This window comes from Vanacampus margaritifer, chromosome 10 (assembly GCF_051991255.1).
Source record: "Vanacampus margaritifer isolate UIUO_Vmar chromosome 10, RoL_Vmar_1.0, whole genome shotgun sequence".
NCBI lineage: Eukaryota > Metazoa > Chordata > Actinopteri > Syngnathiformes > Syngnathidae > Vanacampus > Vanacampus margaritifer.
Genome location: NC_135441.1, coordinates 19,752,432 through 19,772,627, shown reverse-complemented (window position 1 = coordinate 19,772,627; position 20,196 = coordinate 19,752,432). Strand labels below are relative to the sequence as shown.

Below are 20,196 nucleotides of genomic sequence, written 5' to 3'. Positions count from 1 at the left end.
TATTGTTTATTCAAATGTGTAGTTGTTTTTATCGCAATTAGTCTTGCTTTAAAATTGTTAATTTTCACCATGACTCTCTCGCCCTTACATTTTAATCCTTTAATGCAATATCACATACTGTATGTATCCATGTTTGCTTAATAGAACAAATTAAATTGGGTGTGACAATATATTGTGGTTAACGCAGTTCCCCACCTATGCAGCATATCATCCACAGACCACATTGCAAACTATGTATCACCAGCCTGTCACTCATAAGATGGAGGCCTACCTCTTGTACATTTCCGCCAGACGGAAACTGACAAAATGAAATGAGAGCGAGAAAAAAAGGAACATGCAACATAGACACAGTTACAGACCACAGCCCATCCAGCCAGTGAGAGGAGAAACTGCTCTAGTACACTTTTGGACTTCTTCACTGATCTGACAGAGGTGCTAGGTTCTCGGGTATCCATTTTTAAAAAGACCGAACAGGAGAGACTGACGGTATTGTCCTTATATTGTATACATTTGTATGTGTGTGCAGGATAGACATCGTCATTGAGTAATTAAAAGCTATGGTGTGTAGGTATTGTTTTGTACATTTTTTAATCCATTTCAGGAAGGTCAAATGTCACAATTCTTTCATATCTAATTTTTATTTAAAAGAAAATCAACATAGATACATTTTAGTCTTCCAGAAAGAGACTTAGATGTGTCATCTACTGGTTGCATGTAAATCATGTTATCAGCAATATCAGTTTTTCAGTATCATAAGTTTTTGGACAAAAAAAAAAAAACACCTTCAATCCACTCATGTATTTACTTTTGCCTTCATGTATTCACATACAGTAGATGACCTTATTGGCATTGGATGATCGTTTCGCCTTTGGTAGCTTAAAAAAAAAAAGGGGAAGTGTGTTTCCCTGGCGATTAAAAGCAGGAAGTGTTTGTCACATTGGACAGGCTCACCCATCAAGTATGTGTATCATGTGAGTCTGAGCCTGAACAGTGCACTTAAACTTCATTAGTTGAATCGTCGTTGTTAATGTAAAAAAAAAAAAAAAAGTATTACGCCATATTTATTGTGATATAACCCAAAAAAATGTCCCTTTCAATTGACCTTTCTTCCATGCAGCATGGCGGTGTGGGACCTGTCCATCACAGTGGTGGATCTGGGGCCTGACGCTTCACCTGTCAGCCTCAGCGTGACCTCTGAGCTCCACGTGGGAGGCGTTATCCTCAAGCTTGTGGAGAAGACACGTGAGTCACTGTCTTGTCTCAGAAGCATGCACACTGTAGATACGCCGAATGGACATTTAGAATACTCTACATACACATACTGTATTATTTTTTTTTGCATGTGTGTGATTGATGATCTACTAATAAACCTGACTGATTCATTGACATGATTAAATACAGTCAATTCGGATGATGATTTATAAGAGCAAAGGCATATTTTTGTAACAAAAGAAACTACTTTACATTCAACTCAGCTCATCCTCAAATGGCCTTGCACATTTGTTTTGAAAACCAAATCTGGTCCTTGAGCCCAAAAGGTTTCCCACCTCTCCTCTAAATCAAACAGCTTCAATATTATTCCGTGTGCATTTGAAAAATATCAAAACAGTGTATTTACAAAATACAAACTGTATGTGTGTGTGTGTGTGTGTGTGTCCTGCAGAGATCCAGCGCGACTGGTCGGACCATGCGCTGTGGTGGGAGCAGAAACAGTGCTGGCTGCTGCGGACATCTTGGACGCTGGAGAAATACGGCATTCACGCCGATGCCCGTTTGCTCTTCATGCCCCAGCATAAGCCCTTAAGGCTGGGCCTGCCCAACGGCGTCACCCTGAGGCTCAGTGCCTGCTTCTCCAATCCCGTCTTCCAGACTGTGATGGGCATCTGCACACTGCTCAGTGAGTGTGTCACTTTCTTTAACATATTTTAGCGTATAGTCAAGATATTCTCACAACATAGTGAAAGCTGCTGCTGTGAAAAATGATACTGAACTGATTCAGTTTTGTATACCAAGAGAAGGTGGAATAAGATGTATTTTTGTATTCATATGCAAATGGTTAGCATCAGGTGAAAGCTAATGAGGTCTTGTGGGAGGCCAATGAGCGCCTGACTTCACCATAGATCTGTTGTTTTACCAGTTATTGTAACAGACCTGTGACGTGGTATTATTTGGTTGCAAGAGTTTTGTGCCAAATGTGAGAAATGTTTTATACACGGACAGGGCTGGCCTGGCCATCTGGCATACAGGGCATATGCCCGGTGGGCCGACCTCTTTTGTATGCCGATGCGGTGTGTTTTAATGATTATTTTCCTTCATTTTACCCCAAGTGACTGGCACACATTTTAGAGGGACCAGTCCATTCATCTATTTCAAATATCGATAGCAAATTGAAACATCATCAATAAACATCAGAAGCAGAACTACATTTTAGGCAAGAGTCAAGTTGGGCTGGGCCAGGTCGGGCTGGCGGACCGAAGTCAAAATGCTAGGGCCGATTTTTTTTTTGTGTCAGTCCAGCCCTGTACGGGTTAGAATGAGGTGGGTTGGGTTAGATGGGCTAAGTTGCTAACAAATAGAATCTATGTTGTGGAGTTATAATGATTTAAGCATTGGATAGTCACTGAAACGAGTAATGAAGCGCTTCCTCATTTGTGTCTTCACGACTGTATTATACTGCCCCTTGGTGGCCAAGATGCACACACCAGAAGGCGTTGCAATGAATTAATCATGATTCAAAAATGGTTTACTTTTTTACATTCTCTTTCATTATGTTCTTAATATATCTTTTTTTAAGTACAACATTATAGAGTGCTCTTGTCTTTTTTTTTTAAATCACATGGCAAAATGCTTTTGTTTTTGGGAAGGTCGGAACGGATTAATGGCATTTGCATTCATTTTAATGGAGAAAGATTATTTGAGATACAAGTGTTTTGAGTTAATAAGACACACGTGCAAGTATTTGAGTCATTGTTTGCGTCTTCTATTCATGTGGCTGTTTGCTGAGGGTACCCCCCCCCCCCCCCCACCCATCCAGTTCCCCTACCTTATAGAGCACAGTTTGGGATTTTTCCCCCCACTTTTTCTCCTTTTTATCGAAGAAAATTGAGGTGCCATAATATAATAATCAATTAAATTCCATTATATTTCATATTTATCATATCATCATGTCAAAACCAAATGGTAAGCAAAGCTGCAGTGTTAGCACACATTACCCTAACCTAACAATGGTACCAGCATTAGCTTCTGATAGCTGGCAAACACTTAAGTGATGTCAACATTTGCCACTAATTGACAAACGTAATTCAGCAGCTTAGTGATGAAGTGCCGCCTCTACAAGTGAAAATGCAAATGATGCTTTTATGTGGTTCTCTTCAGATTTGGGGCTTTTTGAGAATGTTGAGAACTCTCCTGGCTGCAACGCCTTACCTTTGCCCTTTGCCGTCTACTCACTTGCAATGACCCTGAGGTGTCTTGAATATATCACCTACTGATCTGAAGTCAGACGCTCTTCCATTGCGGCACAAACCTTGTGATGATAGCGACCGAAATGAATAAATTGACGGAAAGCAGTTGGAGACACAACTTGCATGACAAAACAGGTTACAAGTTGGCTGCAGACTTCCCTTGCGAGTTGATAAACAAACAAGCGAAAAATCAGTTGTGATTTTTCACAGCCAATTGACTGAATGTTAAGCAGCAATATATATGCATAGTGTTGAGTCCCAATTGACACTGTTGTGACTTGAACACATAACCTTGGATACAGAGTCAGGCACACTACCTCTGCACCATGTGGTCAAACACGTTTGCCTAGATTTCCCTCAAGTATTTGTCTTGTGCCTATCTATCTGCTATTTCATCGTACCGCGGTCAGTTTGAGGTTAAAATTCTGTTTGGATGGACCTAAATTCTAATATTTGATTAATTAGGGGTGTCAGGCGGTTACAATTTTTAATCGTAATTGATCGCATGACTTCAATAGTTAACTCGCGATTAATCACAATTTTTATATCTGCTCTAAATGTACAATAAAATTTGTTTTTCTCAGTTTTCATACTCTTGTAAACATAAAATGTAGGGGGGAAATGTTAAACTAATAGAAATATGTATGTATAAAATATACTTTTAGTTATTGATACAGTAATTTCATAATAATTCATCAAATTGAGTTAAATTTAAAGCGATGTATTGTACTGTAAAATATGAGCGTAATATTGATTTGTGTTGAGGTCATTTTTCTGCCACTAGATGGCATAATTTTGTAAGACATCCAAAACAGCTAAATGCATTTCTCTTTTAATATTAAGAGCTATCTAATCTTTAACATTAGGTAACTTATGAAATTCTGCACATTTTAAAAATTGTAAAATACAACTCGACCCCAGTCTCCACAAATATATGCATCATTATTAAATTTATTACTACTAAATTTTGATGTGGTCGTGTCTACTGCGTTGCGACTGAAATTCCCCCAGTACAGGCTTTCCAAGTAAGTGGCGGTCATTAATCGCGTGTTAAAAAAATTTGTGGTGTTAAAGAAATTTTAAATTAACTCAAAATAACACACTAATTTTGACGCCCCTAGTAAATAATTCCCAACAGTCTATTCTTTTTATTTTGTAGTGTTTCTCTTTTCGGCACTACTTTCAGTATGCGTAAGTGTATGTTTATTCTTTTTTTTGTTCATTTAAATTAAACTTTTCAATAAAGACTTATTAAAGTAACTTTTTATGAATTATTCTCTGCACGCGTACGAGCACAGGAATAAAAAACCCTGATGTGACTTGACAGTCTTCTGACCTGCCGTCAGACATCTTTTAGAGTCACATGAAGGTTTTACCATTTTGGCACCTTTGACCTCCGCAGACATCCGTCACCCAGAGGAGCTTTCACTCCTTCGGCCTGTGGAGGAGAAGAAAAAGAAGAAAGAGAAGAATTCCGCAGAGGAGATTTTTGACCTGACTGTGGTGCCCCTTTCCTCAGGTACTCATTTTAAATACACAGGTACCCGAGTTTATTTCAACTGTTTGTTTTTTTGGGGGGGCGGGGCGGGGGGGGGGTACACACTGGACCATTGCCAGCCAATCACAGGGCACAAAGAGACTAAAAACATGCACTTGAAATGTTTTTCTATTACAGCAGTGTTGCCATTTCAATCAGATCTATTCAATTCTCTGATTGTCCCCTTAAAAAAACTAAAAGGATTATTATTTTTTTTTTTTTTACCCTAAAAATGAACATGTTTTCTGAATCAGAACCACTTTTTGCACTACTCCTGGTTCGCAGCCTCCTTGTCCAGTTTGTACAACGGCATGCCCGCTCATTTTGTCGGCTCGCCTCAGTTGGAAGCCATCTACAAGATGTTGTCGGTCCCTCAGCCTCCCCCGGCCCCTGAAGTTTTAACCAAGCAGTACCGCCCGGCCAGCGTGGTGGACAAGGCCCACATCAACGGCAGGTACACTCACCGTACACGCACGCTTGCATGATGAGCCTAATGTGACGTAAAATGACCTGACTGGTTGTTATAGTTTTGGAATTTCCATTGTAGTTTGTTTTTAATTCATTTTGAGTGTTATTTTTTAATTTTAGTTTGTTTTAATTCGTTTCCAGAGTGGCTCTGTTTGTTTTTATTAGTTTTAGTATTAGGTTTTGTTTTTAAAACATTTTGTGTATTCTTGTGTGCAAAATTTAATAAACAAACATGGTAAAATGAAAAAAAGTACCACACTTCTTACCTAGTGTTGCGTTCAGGCTGAGTTAAATGAAAAAGCAGTCAAAAAGTCAAACACGCAAAATTTTCGCCGAGGAGCGACGTCATCTGAAAGTGTTTTTTAAAAAAATATATTATTTTTTTAATCTGAAGGTGTTTTTCTATTGCCGGCTGCTAGATGACGTCACTTCTTGTGCGACACACTTTCAAATGTTCTTATTCCAGTTAATATCGAAATAAATACGTGAAATAAAATAAAATATAAAAATCACATTTCAAATCAACCTCAAAGGCTCATGCATTAAATTAATTATCAACGGTGAAAACAAAGGACATTTTCGCTATAACTATAGTTAATTTTAGTTAGTTAGAAAACGTAAAATATAGTTTCATTTAGGTTTCGTTTTTTAAAAAGCATTTTTTTACATCCTAAAAGAAAATGTTTTTATTTTTTTATTTTAGTTATAGTTATTTTGTCATTTTGCAACAGAGTAGATATGGATGCACATGCACTTCAAACGAACTGTCAACGGTTCTTGTGTACTTTTGAGATTGGTGTTGTAGTGACGACTTAAATTGAAATCTGCCATGGCTGATATTGTCGTCATTGTGTTTAAAATTGGTGAACAAATAATCTACTTCCTATTTTACCCGGAATAGTTTTTTTTTTAACTCATTTTGAACTGCTCACTCTTCTTCTCTTCTGAAGTGCAGTCTTGGCATTGGAGGCGCTATTGAGCGATGTCTGACATCTAGTGGTGAACACTGTTATTACATCTTAAAACTGCTCAACAGTAAAGATTTTTACTATCAAAAATTAATCAAGTGGCATTGTGAGTGTGGTTATGGGTCGGCCACTGGTCGTCCATTTAGATCAAATAAATACATGTGACCTTATGTGACCATCTTCCAACTTTTTCCCTCAGGTGGTTGGATTCGTCCCGTTGTCTCATGCAGCAGGGGATCCAAGAAAACGACCGACTGTGGCTTCGCTTCAAATATTTTGCCTTCTATGATATAGAACCTAAGGTGTGTTGTTGGAGTACACGTGTATAATTGTATGCGCTGGCAATGTCCTCACCTTCTTTCAGAATCCATGCTCAGGAGAGATGTTTGTATATTTTCAGTATGACGTGGTGCGTCTGACCCAGCTGTACGAACAGGCTCGCTGGGCCGTCCTGTTGGAGGATATTGACTGCACAGAGGAGGAGATGATGTTGTTTGGAGCTTTGCAGGTATAACACAATGCTGCGGGGTGCAAAAAAATCATGAAAAGCTGAATAATAATCTGCACATTTGAAGAATCCGTATCATACAGTGCCAAAAGGATGTTGCTGTGATTCACAATCTGGAATGCGTCTAAAATCCACTTTTGCAGTATCACGTCAGCAAGGTGTCACAGTCGGAGCCTCAGACGATGAACTCGGCCGCAGCCATGGACGACCTTGAGTCGGCACTCCAGTCCCTGGAGGTTAAAATGGAAGGCGAGAGCAGCTCCGCCTCCGAAATGCTGGTCAGACACGATGAATGCATAATGCTGTCTTTCATCCAATGTCATCAGCCTAATGAGCAATTAAGAATTCAAGTAAGAACGCCAAGCAACTGAAACCTTATCTTTTCTTTTTCTACAAGGATAACATGACCGCACCAGAACTTCACGATTACCTGAAGATTTTCAGGTACTCTTTGATACTTGGGTGTTTTTTCTAAATTAAAGCCATTAAAGCAATCCTCCACTATTCGTGTGAATAAAGAACAAGCACAAAAAAAGAAGAAAAACACTAGAAATTGACAGCCCAGGCTACTCCACAATATCATATGCAAGCTTGTCTCTCAGTTGAGATCACTTCAACATCGTTCCTTGAAACCAATTCCTATTTAGATCTAATTTTTGGGGGCCGTCTTGTGGAATGTTGGAGTATTACAATAAGAGCAGTTAAAAAAATGTGCAAACAGGGTTTGCTAGAGAGCGCAGGCGGGGTGTCCAAAGTTTTTCTTCCAAGGGTCACATATAGAAAAAGGTCCGCTTTTAATAACCACAATCCAAGTCCGTCAACATGCAGAATCTGGTTTGAATGGTAACTTCAAACACACGTCAAACACAATCCATTCTGGGTTGCTGGTTGACATCCAATTTGTTTGCATTTCAAAACACCATTGAACTTTTATATCAGTGGTTTCAAACCACTGTCCACTAGACAATGCATTGACGACTACTTATACTAATAAATGAGAATATTTTCAGATTGTATTTGTTAGAATTTGCACCCAAAAAAAAATGGAAATCTTTTTGACCTAGCTTATTAGTTATGTGGGATTTTAAAAGACTTATTCATTCCATGATTTTTATTTTATTTTATTAATTTTTTTAGAAAATTCCACAAAGATGTCAGCCACTTGTCACATTGCTACTTTGACAACTTTAATTTATAACACACTAGAAACGACTTGGGCTGTGTTAATTTTAAGCTAGCCATGGGCTGCTAAAAAAATGGCAGGCTGCAGTTTGAACACTCTTGCAAAAGAGCATATTTCTCTCCATATTTACTGTTTATCCAGTTAAATTTGAGAACTCACATATCTACCTGTACATTTTTTTTTAAATACCTTTTTATGCCAAAATAGACAACATGATACTTTCAATGTGTTTCAGGCCAAAGAGGTTGACTCTGAAGGGATACAAGCAGCACTGGTTCAAGTTCCAGGACACCTCCATTTCCTATTTCAAGAGCAAAGAGGAGAGCATTGGAGAGCCTATTCAACAGATTAATCTCAAAGGTACAAAACTGTATTGTAGCGTTAAAGAGAATTCTGTTAAATCCTCTTCCCCTGTTCAGTTAACTCTTAACCGTGGTACAGAGACTGAACAGGCATGTTCTCTTTTCATTGTTTTCGTACCAACTTTATTTGAGCTTTTTCCACCAACGTACTGTGCGCTCAGGGCAAGCTCCACTGCTCTCATTCACTCCCTGGACCAACACCGCCCCCTGTGCCAAACTGCGGCACTGCAACACACTATCCCCCATAAGACTAACAATTCGGACTCAAACGCATTTCGGTTTATGCCGAGCAGGACATGAAACATGCACATATTGCGTAGCCCAGCACAAATTAGTGCGTAGTGTCAAATATGACTTTTGACATACAGGCTGTGAAGTGGCGCCAGATGTCAACATGGCAGCTCAGAAGTTCCTCATCCGGCTGCTGATACCAGCTCCTGAGGGCATGAACGAAGTTTATCTCCGCTGCGAAAATGTGAGACCAAACCATATGTATCTTACGTTCTCAATGTTTTGTGTATAAGTCTCAACCATCGCTACGTCTTCAATCTATAGGAGGAGCAGTACGCACGGTGGATGGCTGCATGTCGCCTGGCCTCCAAAGGCAAGAGCCTGGCAGACAGCAGCTTCCAGTGCGAGATACGCAGCATCCGCTCCTTCTTGGCGATGCAAACCACCAGTTCGAGCTCTCACGGCAACGCAGCCGCTACGGACGAAAGCATAAACACACTCAGTTTGGTGTCACCTCGTTACCATAAAAAGTACAAAACCAAACAGGTGGGCACTTCTCGTTAAAGGGTTTAATTTGACATGTGTTGATTTACTGAAATTGGACCCACTGAAGGTTTTTTTTGCATTCCTAGCAACACAAATGTGAATCATTTTGACTATGTGTGTGACCATGCAGCTGACTCCTCGTATCCTGGACGCGTACCAGAATGTGGCTCAGCTCTCACTGGTGGATGCAGTCTCGCGCTTCCTGCAGATCTGGCAGGCCCTGCCGGACTTTGGCCTCTCATATGTAGTTATCAGGTTCCGTCACATATTTGTATTCAAGCCTTTTTGTTGTTGTTTAAAGTGGAAGTCAACCTTAAACATTTCTTGACAATAATATGTTATATGTGACCTCACTAGTCTAAATATGAAGCAAAATCCAGCCGTTCTTATCCATTTCACGGGGCAGCCATTTTGTTACTTGCTGTCGACTGAAGATGACATCACAGCTGCCAACGACCAATCACAGCCCACCTGTTTTCTGAAGCAGTGGAAAAATGGCCGCCCCCTGAGATGGATAAAAACGGCTGGATTTTGCTGCTTAACTCATATTCCACTAACACAATAATGACCAGAATACCATATTTACACTAGTGCGGCTGCATAGAACATATTATTGTAAAAAAAAAAATTGGGGGGTTGACTTGAAAATGAGTATAGTACTGTCATAACATAACTAATCAACAAAGGCTTGACAGAATTTTGTTGTCTGACAGGTTCAAAGGAAGCCGTAAAGACGAGATACTGGGCATCGCTCCCAACCGTCTGATCCGCATCGACCTGGGTGTGGGTGACGTGGTGAAGACCTGGCGCTACAACAACATGAAGCAGTGGAACGTCAACTGGGACATTCGACAGGTGAAAATAATTTGATAGCGTCAAAGCAGTGCTACTTAACCCCGGGGTTCGATCGATCCCCAAGGGTTCGGCGGAGGTCAAGACACACACCCGACTCAAATGATTCGGGATGATACTACACCCCGCTTGGCCTATCTGTGCTGCAGGGAATTTGGTGCGCCCAGTTGTCGACTTGTGGCTGTTGTGTTGGTACATCGTTTGATTTCTTAATTTTTGTAATACCGTCATACTATGTCGAGCAAAACAAGAAAATGGTCGGATAAATATGTGCAATATGAATTTCACATGTACAACGAAACGTATGGTGTTCCACAGGGTTCAATTCTCAGGCTGTCATGTTTCGGTTCTGTGGGGGTTGGGTTTTTGTTATGGGTGTTCTTGTTTTTGTCCGTGGTTGGTGTTTTTTGTGTTGTGTTCCTGGTTTCTTCCCTTGTCTCGTTACTGTATGTCTTCCCTTCCCCAGGTGTGTCTCATTAGTGTTGGTGTATTTAGTCTGTTGTGTTTGTCCAGTCGGTGTGGGTGCATTGCCTATGTTATGGAAGTTGGTGAAGTTCATGCATCAAGTCTTCTTCGTCTCAGCTAAGTAGCCATTGTCACCGCCAAGTAGCCTTTGCTCCCGCTAAGTCGTCCTTGTCACAGCCAAGTCGTCCTCGTCACAGCCAAGTCGTCTTTGTTGCAGCCAGCCAAGTCGTCTTTGTTGCAGCCAGCCAAGTCATCCTCGTCACAGCCAAGTAGTCCTCATCACAGCCAAGTCGTCTTCGTTACAGCCAGCCAAGTCATCCTTGTCACAGCCAGCCAAGTAGTCCTTGTCACAGCCAAGTTGTCCTTGTCACGGCCAATCAAGTCGTCCTCGTCACAGCCAACCAAGTCGTCCTCACGTCAAAGCCAACCAAGTCGTCCTTGTCACAGCCAAGTCGTCCTCGTCACAGCCCAGAAGCCATAGCCCCAGCCAAGTCAAGTCAGGTCGAGGCAAATCAGGTCCTGTCACGTCACGCTCTGTTCCAGTCATGGCGACCAGTCTACTCACGTCCTGGCCAGTCACGGCGACCAGTCCTATCCAGTCAAGGTGACCACTCTACTCACGCCATGGCGGCCAGTCTACTCACGTCCTTTTCAGTCATGGCAACCAGTGTACTCACGTCCCGTCCAGTCATGGCGACCAGTCCAGTCACGTCCTGTACAGTCATGGCGACCAGTCCAGTCCCGTCCCGGCGACCCATCTAGTCTCGTCCCATCAAGTCATGGTTATCTGCTTACCTTTTTCCCTATGGTTAATTCAAGTTCCACGCATTGCACTTGATTCCTGCTTCCCAGCATTTGGGTCCACCATCCCTCAACCACTCTCGTTCCATCATGATAGGGGCCTCTGCTGTTTTCATTGTATCTGGGTTTCTTAAGTAACTTATACGCATGTCTTGAATTTGAAAAAAGTATATTATTCCACCAATTGTTAAGAACCACTGCACTACAGGGAAGCGCTATCGATTTATTCTGTAAAATAAATAAATAAATAATCGCTGCTGTTGTTTTGTACGGTTTCAATCACATTTCAGGTGGCCATTGAGTTTGAGGGGAACATCAACATCGCCTTCAGCTGTGTGACGGCCGACTGCAAAATCGTTCACGAGTTCATCGGGGGCTACATCTTCCTGTCGACGCGCAGTCGCGACAAGAGCAGCAAACTCAACGAGGAGCTCTTCTACAAGTTGACTGGTGGACACGACGCGCTCTAGAACTCAAATACACCAAAAGATCTTGATCTTTTTTGGTTGTAGGCAGAAAATCATGACTAGGTATTTTTCCTTCCACTGTGGCAAATGTCAAAAATATCAGAAGCAACAAAGAAGTATTACCCACAAACCCCTCATGAACAATGTTCTTACCTCATTGTTACTAGCTTGATACAAATAGCAAATAAATTCTGCGCGAGAACACAAACCGATGCCAACAGCCAATGTTGCACTTACACTTTTAATAAAATTAATTCAGCATTTCATCCTCTCTTGTGTTTGATATACTGAGGAATCATCTCAGGTCAATTTACGTCTGCCTATTGATATTATTATTCATTAAAGGGGAAGTCAAACCCCCCCCCAAAAAAAATCTTGACAATATGTTCTCACAAAAACGGTATTTTGGTTAATATTGTGGTTAGTGGAATATGAGTTAAGCAGCAAAATCCAGCAGTTTTTACCAATGTCAGAAGGCGGCCATTTTGCCACTTTCTGTCGAGGGAAAATGACATCACAGTTGCTCAGATCTCAGCTAACAACCAATCACAGCTCAGCTTCAGAAAACAGGTGAGAGTGATTGGTCGTTACCTACACCCTGCGCAACTGTGATGTCATCTTAAGTCGACAGCAAGTGGCAAAATGGCCGCCCCCTGAGATGGATAAAAATGAATGGATTTTGCTACATAACTCATATTCCACAAATATAATATTAATTCTAATGTCATGCTTAAACTAGTGAGGTCAAATATAACATATTATTGTCAATAAATGTTTAAGGTTGACTTCCCCTTTAAAGACAATTAATTGTCCATAGGTGTGAATGGTCGTTTGTCTCTATGTGCCCTGCGAATCACTGGTGACCAGTCCCAGCTGTAGACTGCCTCTCCCGTGACCCGAATCCGAAATACAGAAAAAGGATCGACTTGTTGATTGGTCTTCTGCTGACATCATAACGGCAGGATGCTCCCTAAAAAGAAAGGACATATCTACTTATACCTTTAGAATAAAAAAAAAAGCACTCATCAACCTATGTGATGAATGTCTTACTCGTAGGTCTGAGTTGTATGGCTCGGCTAAAGTACGCCGGGGGTAGTTTTCCTTCGGCGTTCCCGGTTGTCAACAACACACGGTTCTCTGACCAGAAGAACTCAATACCATCTGTGCAGTCACATTCCCTAAAGTTAGTTTTTTAGTTTAATGACCTCTACTGGATGTCAATCATCGGTGCGTAATCTTACCAGCAAGAGCTTTGGGTACGTCAATAAATATGGCTAGATTGCAGTCTTTCCTCATACCTGGTTAAAAAGACAGACAAATAGAAACACTTTCATCTAAAAGCTAGTGTGTCTTTGCATGAAAGACACATAAATATTAGCGTACCACTTATTACGCCATCTTCTTGTGGCAAGCCCGGGGCCAGATGAATGTGCGTCCTCCTCATGCGACTCAAGCCCTGCTGCTGAATGGAGCTCCAGTTACGCATGTAGGATCCGTGAACAGCCTCGGCGGGGCAGTCAGGAGCCCCGACCAAAACCGGCGTCAGCTCCAAATCCGTTACCTAGCCACACACATTCAACAAGTGGAATGAACAATACATTTGTTCAAATTTGGCACTGGAGATTCCTGGATAAAATATATGCAAAAAAGATAAACCAATCCCAGCCATGTACGATTAAGCTTGACTACAGCACATACCTGCATTGTGTGTCCCTGATTGGCTCGAATCTGCAAGCGGCCATCTTGTGGGTGAGGACGAAGCTTAAAACGCTGCTTGTCATTTGTGGCCACCACTCTCTCAACATCTTCCAGTTTATATGAACGGAACTGCGGGTGAGCCAAGACATCTTCCACAAACAGGTAGCCATCTATAAGAAGTTAATATAATTTAAATTCATTTTAATCTATTTTCTGCAATGTTTATTTGGGCAGAACGATCTTGAAAAATAACCTAGTTGTAATTTTTCTTCCTTAAAATTGCAAATACTGTACAATTTAATATGTTATCTTCGTATGCGTTTTTTAAACAAATATAAGCAATACATTACAGTGTATTGCAAAACCCAATATCAAATTTATGATACATAAATGTTTTGGTTTTACAGATTAGGTGCCTAGATTCTAACTCTAAACACCAGAACAGTATTTACCTTGCTATAACGAATGGAACTAAAATATAAGTATTTTTTAAATACAGTTTTCGTATTAAAAATGTATCTGCAACTTTTGAGAGGCAGCTGTTTTCAACTCACCCGAACTTAATTGTAGACCCATCTGGTTGGCACCATGGCGAAGAGCATAGCTCATGGATTTAGACAACCTCACATCTCTGTCCTGGCAGGAGAAAGCTAATTATTTTTGTATTAAAATACATAATATTGTTTATTTGAACCAGAAGGCCGAATAATAGGTGGTTACAATTAAGCCTGTAAATAATTGCCCACTATTCCAAACAGTGGTATGAAGTAACAACGTAAAAATACTTTCTGCAGATTTTTCAGGTAACTGTCTTTGAATATTTTTCTTCCCTTTAGCCTAGTGTGCATCTCTCCAGTAAAAGACGATTATTTACATATCTTGATACTTGTGGTGTGATACGATTCAAGAATGATACATTTTCAAATGCAATGATTCGAGTCAGTTATATTCAGCGGGATTGTGATTCAATTGCTCATGATTATTAATCGGTATCAACATGTAAGATTGCTTCAAAGACCAAACTATTCATTCAAGTTAATTAAATTCATACAAACAACATATCATCGGCAACATTAAACAGATTCATACCATGGTGTTAATCTCGCTTTATTATTATATTTTTTTCATTGTGAATGTGAAACGTAATCAATATGTGTAACCTATTGTATATAACTCACAGCATAAATACATTTTTACTTTCGTAATTCATACGCACATACATTTCGGCCTATGCACTTACTGTATTTTAAATAACTCGAATCATGCAACTCACCTCTCCACCACCACGTCTCTCTCTCTTTCCTCTTCTTCCTCCTCTGTCAGAATCCATTTTGAGACCAACAAATGTTTCTGTCAATCGCCACTTGCAGTCGCTGCCATAAACGGTTAAACTCGACATACTGGTCATGTGGCTACGGGAACCTTGTCACGTGATAAGCATATTGTCAACAAACGAGCACTTCCGGTGTGTGTGGCGTGGCTTGGCTAGTTTTCTTGTCTGCTGGTGGAGAGTTACGATTTGTAGTGGCAGACAACAAGCTGCTGAGGGGTAAGAACATCATCTTCGTATGTTCATGAACATATGGAACAGGCTATAAAAGCTGACATGTCTTCTAAGCAGAGTTTGGAAACTAAGGTATCCAGATCTGGAGGGATATGCACAGCTAGCTAAAAATGTTAGCTGGACAGACGAAGTTGTGTTTGTTGTCGTTTTTTGATGCTACACGTGTTGCTCTGAGGGTGTTTGTGTTTCGTTACATTTCGTTCCTGTAGGTGTTTTGCCCGCAAAAATATAAAATTGTTATGATTTGGCAGCGTTGATTAGACAAAGGTGATTTGAGTAGGCACACAGTGTATGAGTACCGTTACTTTTGAATTATGTTACTCAATTAGAAATCAATGTAGCTCTCAATTACTTGAATAAGAGTAAGTAAAGTAAGTACTGAGTAACTGGTGAGTAACTTGTGATTATTATTATTTTAATCAAAGCATGAACATCAATTAGACAAAATATAAGATGAGAATGTGGAAATTCATTGCCCAACATCACTTTACTAGAAGCAATAATTAATTTAATATGTTTTCATCCTTTTTTTTGTCTTCCTTGTTGATCAGAAAATGGAGTTTCCTCAGCATTCCCAGCATCTGCTGTCAGCTCTGCGCTCCCAGCGTCAGCGCGGCTTCCTGTGCGACTGCACCATCCTGGTGGGCTCATCTCGTTTCCTGGCTCATCGAGCCATTCTGGCCTCCTGCTCGCCTTTCTTCCACATGTTTTACTCGGATTCACTCTGCAGCGCTGGTGCAAATGCTTCCAGCAGCTCTATCACACTTGACAGCGACATTGTCACGGCGGCCGCCTTCAGCCTGCTCCTTGACTTTGTTTATGAAGGGGTGCTCCAGCTGGAGAAGTCTCCGCCGGTGGAGGATATATTGGCAGCGGCGAGCTTCCTTCACATGAACGAGGTGGTGAGGGTGTGCAAAAAAAGACTGCAGAGACGAGGGCCTTTGGCCGAGGCGGATAGCACTCGCTCCGAGGAGAGCATCGGGGCCAGGATGGTAACAGAGACACGGAGGCAAAATGGGGGAGATGTTGGCCTTGAGCCTGTGGTAACTGTAGCAGCTGATCTCTTGAATCCCGTCGCCATGACAGCAACCCTCTCACCAGTTCCCGTAATGGCAGGACGAAGTACGTCTGTCAAGTCTGAATACAGGATTGAAGCGGGTTCATCAGATGCACGGGTTCAGACTCCCCCGAGTCCTGATCTGGCTGACACCACGCAGCCTGGCATGGATGGCCCTAATCTTCTACTACGTGGAGAACTGGTACAAGGACCCGCTGTAGGTCAGTCTACACGGGAGTCGGGAGGTCCCAACGGGTTGAGGGCTGGCAGTCGGGGTGAAAGCTCAGCTCTCTGCAGCCCATGCAGCACCACTGAGACATACAGGTACAAGTCGGCATTCTAAGCCCTTGGTATTGCCTGAAATAGCTATCAGCGAAACAGTGCATTATACATACATTTAATCAAATATGCTCCTATTTCCATCTAATCAACTTATTCTGTCTCTCTTCCACAGCAGCAACCAGCAGCCTTCCTCGTCTTCACTAGTCTCAGACGTCCAGGCTGGCTATCCGTCAGTGGTTGCCCCTCTCCAATCCGAATCCAACTCGCCAGATCTCCAGCGGGCTCGTGAGAAAGAAGTTCGAACAGAACCTTTAGTGTGTGTTCGCAGAGGTACTGCCGAGGGAGAACAATACATGGCGATGGTGGCGCGTACACAAAACAAGTTGTCACTTTCACGTTCCCAACTCCAAATCCAGAGCGCCATCTCACTCCAACATGGAGGCCAGCACTCCCAACTCCCCGCGCCTCAGACCCCTCCAAACATGGCTGCCACTGAGAGCGAGACAGACGGAAGAGCGCGCAATCATTGTGACAATGCCAAAGTCAAAGTGGAGGCCATTGTTATTTCTGATGAAGAACAGGATGATGAAAAACATGGCGAGCCAGTGATGGACGACGACTTTGAAGACGACATCCAGGATGAGGAGCAGAACACACTCCCTTCCCGCCAAATGACGTCCGACTACACCTTCCCTCTCTCGCCTTCGTCGGCCATCTCGTTGCTTCCTCCGCCGTCCACGGCGCAGCAACACTCGGACCACGCCACCTTTTTAGCAGACTTTCAGGACACCATGGGGGGCATCGTGGAGGATGTCCCCACGTGCTGCGTCTGCGGCAAAACCTTCTCGTGCACGTACACGCTAAGACGCCACGCCATCGTGCACACCAGGGAGCGCCCCTACGAGTGTCAGTACTGCTACCGCAGTTACACCCAATCCGGGGATCTCTATCGACACATCCGCAAGGCTCACGACCGAACGCTTCCGCCCAAACGCAGCAAGACGGATGTGGAGCACATGCTACTGCCACAACCGCCACCACCCCCGCTTAGCTAACAGGCAGTTATTTGTTATCTTTTTATACCATTTACACTATTGAGTGTGGTAGCGAGCAAGCTGACATCAAGTGAGAGGTGGTGATTTAAAAAAATAAATACATTGTGATTATTATTTTTCCCACCCATGATTGCGATTATTTTTTCAAGTTCCTCTTCGCATGTGTTTTTTTTTTTTTTTACCAAACACAAGCAACAAATTAACGAGGCTCGAAATAAGCGACTTCGCATTGCAGGTTGCGAGGCAAAATTGGGTTCACTATTCCAATTGAAGGTGAGTGTAATCTCCTCCCATTTTGACATCACTTGCTTTTAAATGTATTTTGTTTTTGACCCTAATGATAGTTTTAGATGATGTACGGTAATTCATTGTGCTATTGACATGTTACTGTATTAGAATAAACAGTGTCCTTAATTTTGCCAATCTTGGTCATACAAAAGTGATTGACAAAATTTTAGGAACATCTTATTTTACCAAAAATTATAATCATCATGGATTTGTATTGCCGAGCTGATGTGCTGCATTTGTTTACCTGTGTGCTTAGTAAGTTGATAAGAGAGTACAAGATTGCAGCTAAGCAGCTAAATATGCCAAAGTCAAAATATTAACATGAAAGCAATGAGACAAAAAGGTTATTGTATTTATTTTTTGATGTGACAAGTGTCTGCCAGTGGCTCAAAGTTTGTATCAGTCTTGTTGGCCGTCTGAAATTTTGGGAATTAATTCATATAAATATACATAATGTGGATGTGTCAGTGTATGGTCACTGTCATGAACAATTGAGTTAGCACCAAGATAGCCAGTGTGTCTGAATTAAAACAGATGGAATAATATAAACATGTTTGAGTGAAGTCGTTTTTTTTTTATATATACAAACCATACATTCACTTTTTGCTCACCATTAACTCACTTTTTGTGGACTATGGCCAGTAACCAACAAACTTATTTTATTTCAACGTTTCTCCTGATTGCAGGATTGTCTTTAGTCTTCTACTGCTCCATGAATCTGCAAAGAGAGAAAACATGAACATAAAACATTACTGCAAATTTTCTATATTGAGTCTCATCATTAGTGTTATGGGCAAACTGGAGCCTGTCTCAGCTGATTTTAGGTGAGAGGTAGCGTACACTGAAATGGTCAACAGTCATGATTTTGGAATGCGATAGTAACCAGGAGAAACCCACACAAGCACAGGAAGGACATGCGAACCCCAAACCTCAACTGTAATTCCACAATACAGTCACATATTTATATTGGGTAGGATATTACTATTAGAATAGCTTCTTAAAAGTTTACTGTAAGTTAATATCTTTACCGCTTCAGCAAGCTCAGGCCAGTCCATCGCCATCACCACTGCGTCGTCCGAGTTTGGAGGGGTCTCGAGGTTCCAGTAGGTCAACTTGTCAAACACACAAGATACCTTCAGGGTCCTATCCTAAAACATACACGAGCAAAAATGAAAGAAGTTGTTTTAACAATGTATTGTTTTCCATTATGTTTACACGAATCAAACAACGAGACTGGTTATGTCTACCTCCTGATCCGAGCCCGGCTTGTTGATCTCCTTGAGCACCAGGCCAGTGTAGCCTTGGGGACAGGTAAGCTCCTGCCCTTTCAGGCCACGACCCCGGAATGAAACCGTTTTCTCTGTGATGGGAACCATGCATGCAAGGTCGAGTGACATGCAAAATAAACACATAACTATGGGCATCTCTCAAATTTACTATACCATCTTTGCGGTCCTTAATGGCAGTATTGAAGTACTGTGAAATCTGTGCAGGCCCATTGTGTTCAATCTCACAGGGGATCAGGTGCAGTGGTTCTCGAGGTGCCTGGCCCACAGATGATGCATCAACACGGGTCACACTGCTATAACAGGACATCCTGCAACCAGGTTAGCATACTTAAAATGTTTAGGGATTGAAATGTATTGGTCAATTCATGGCTCAAACAACTGTTTGGAATATTATTGCCCTTTTACTCCTTGTTAGAGAAGATCAAGCTGTGCAAAGGGTACTGAAATATTGAACAGTCGGACATCCCAAATGTAAGAGCATGTCAAATGTACTAAAATTAAAGGTTATAGTGCATTTTAGGTTAATTCGGAATATTCACCTGAACGTCGACTATACTTGTTTTTGTAAGTGGTTGTGTATGTTATGGTATGTTATGATAGATATCATATATTCATGCATGTTTTCACTTTTAATTTTAGCACATTTAACATATTCCCCCATAATGTTCAACGAATTGACTAGTATCTTTGAAAATTACTACGTTTCTGACATACATACCCTTAATGCCATGTTTATCATATTCAATTATGTAAGTTTACAAAAATTATCTAACTTTACCTTTTTTTGTGTTGTATTCCTGAGTTTTGAAATGTACGCGGGTGATTTCCGGGTCGCTTTGAATTCGGACTCTGATTGGACGATGAACTCTTCTTCTACGTTCAAAAATAGTTTGGCATAATTTTGTCAAGTGTTGCAATGTCTCCCCCTCTTGATAAATGAACAAATTACAGTACAGTACTGCGTATTGATTATCTCGTGTACTTGTGCTAGATTTCTATTGTTTAAAAAAATACATTTATAAGAGAATAGTATCAAGTGTAAAAATCGGTACAGTCAAAGGGGAAAGTGGTTCGTAATAATTATTCATGAATGTATGTGTTTGCCAAAATT

At 41.3% G+C, this 20,196-nt stretch overlaps 4 protein-coding genes across 6 annotated transcripts; 2 read left to right on the top strand and 2 right to left on the bottom strand.

Moving 5' to 3' along the window:
- The first annotated feature begins 353 nt into the window (after positions 1-353).
- fermt3b (FERM domain containing kindlin 3b) lies at positions 354-12,116 on the top strand. The gene is made up of 15 exons (XM_077578133.1): positions 354-486; positions 1,118-1,242; positions 1,664-1,897; positions 4,867-4,983; positions 5,287-5,455; positions 6,637-6,739; positions 6,838-6,945; positions 7,089-7,223; positions 7,343-7,389; positions 8,364-8,488; positions 8,859-8,965; positions 9,046-9,267; positions 9,398-9,522; positions 9,981-10,122; positions 11,676-12,116. Exons 2-15 carry the CDS (start codon positions 1,119-1,121, stop codon positions 11,853-11,855), a joined length of 1,938 nt encoding a protein of 645 aa, XP_077434259.1. The 5' UTR covers positions 354-486; position 1,118; the 3' UTR covers positions 11,856-12,116.
- Positions 12,075-14,985, bottom strand: trpt1 (tRNA phosphotransferase 1). 2 transcript variants are annotated; one of them, XR_013295597.1, is made up of 7 exons: positions 14,824-14,985; positions 14,105-14,186; positions 13,551-13,720; positions 13,236-13,413; positions 13,094-13,150; positions 12,903-13,030; positions 12,075-12,822 (listed from the first exon to the last, which is right to left on the bottom strand). XR_013295597.1 is itself a non-coding variant. In XM_077578136.1 (7 exons), exons 1-7 carry the CDS (start codon positions 14,956-14,958, stop codon positions 12,803-12,805), a joined length of 753 nt encoding a protein of 250 aa, XP_077434262.1. In that variant the 5' UTR covers positions 14,959-14,985; the 3' UTR covers positions 12,075-12,802. The 2 variants fall into 2 exon arrangements, 1 of the variants encoding a protein (XP_077434262.1); XM_077578136.1 differs by having other exon boundaries at positions 12,903-13,013.
- zbtb3 (zinc finger and BTB domain containing 3) lies at positions 14,948-18,345 on the top strand. Its single transcript, XM_077578135.1, has 3 exons — positions 14,948-15,099; positions 15,666-16,495; positions 16,626-18,345. Exons 2-3 carry the CDS (start codon positions 15,669-15,671, stop codon positions 17,506-17,508), a joined length of 1,710 nt encoding a protein of 569 aa, XP_077434261.1. The 5' UTR covers positions 14,948-15,099; positions 15,666-15,668; the 3' UTR covers positions 17,509-18,345.
- Positions 18,124-19,970, bottom strand: rnaseh2c (ribonuclease H2, subunit C). Of its 2 annotated transcripts, none has more exons than XM_077578137.1 (5): positions 19,864-19,970; positions 19,239-19,393; positions 19,044-19,156; positions 18,825-18,944; positions 18,124-18,514 (listed from the first exon to the last, which is right to left on the bottom strand). In XM_077578137.1, exons 2-5 carry the CDS (start codon positions 19,390-19,392, stop codon positions 18,491-18,493), a joined length of 411 nt encoding a protein of 136 aa, XP_077434263.1. In that variant the 5' UTR covers position 19,393; positions 19,864-19,970; the 3' UTR covers positions 18,124-18,490. The 2 variants fall into 2 exon arrangements, with proteins under 2 accessions (XP_077434263.1, XP_077434264.1); XM_077578138.1 differs by having other exon boundaries at positions 18,825-18,908.
- Between the last annotated feature and the right edge of the window lie 226 nt (positions 19,971-20,196).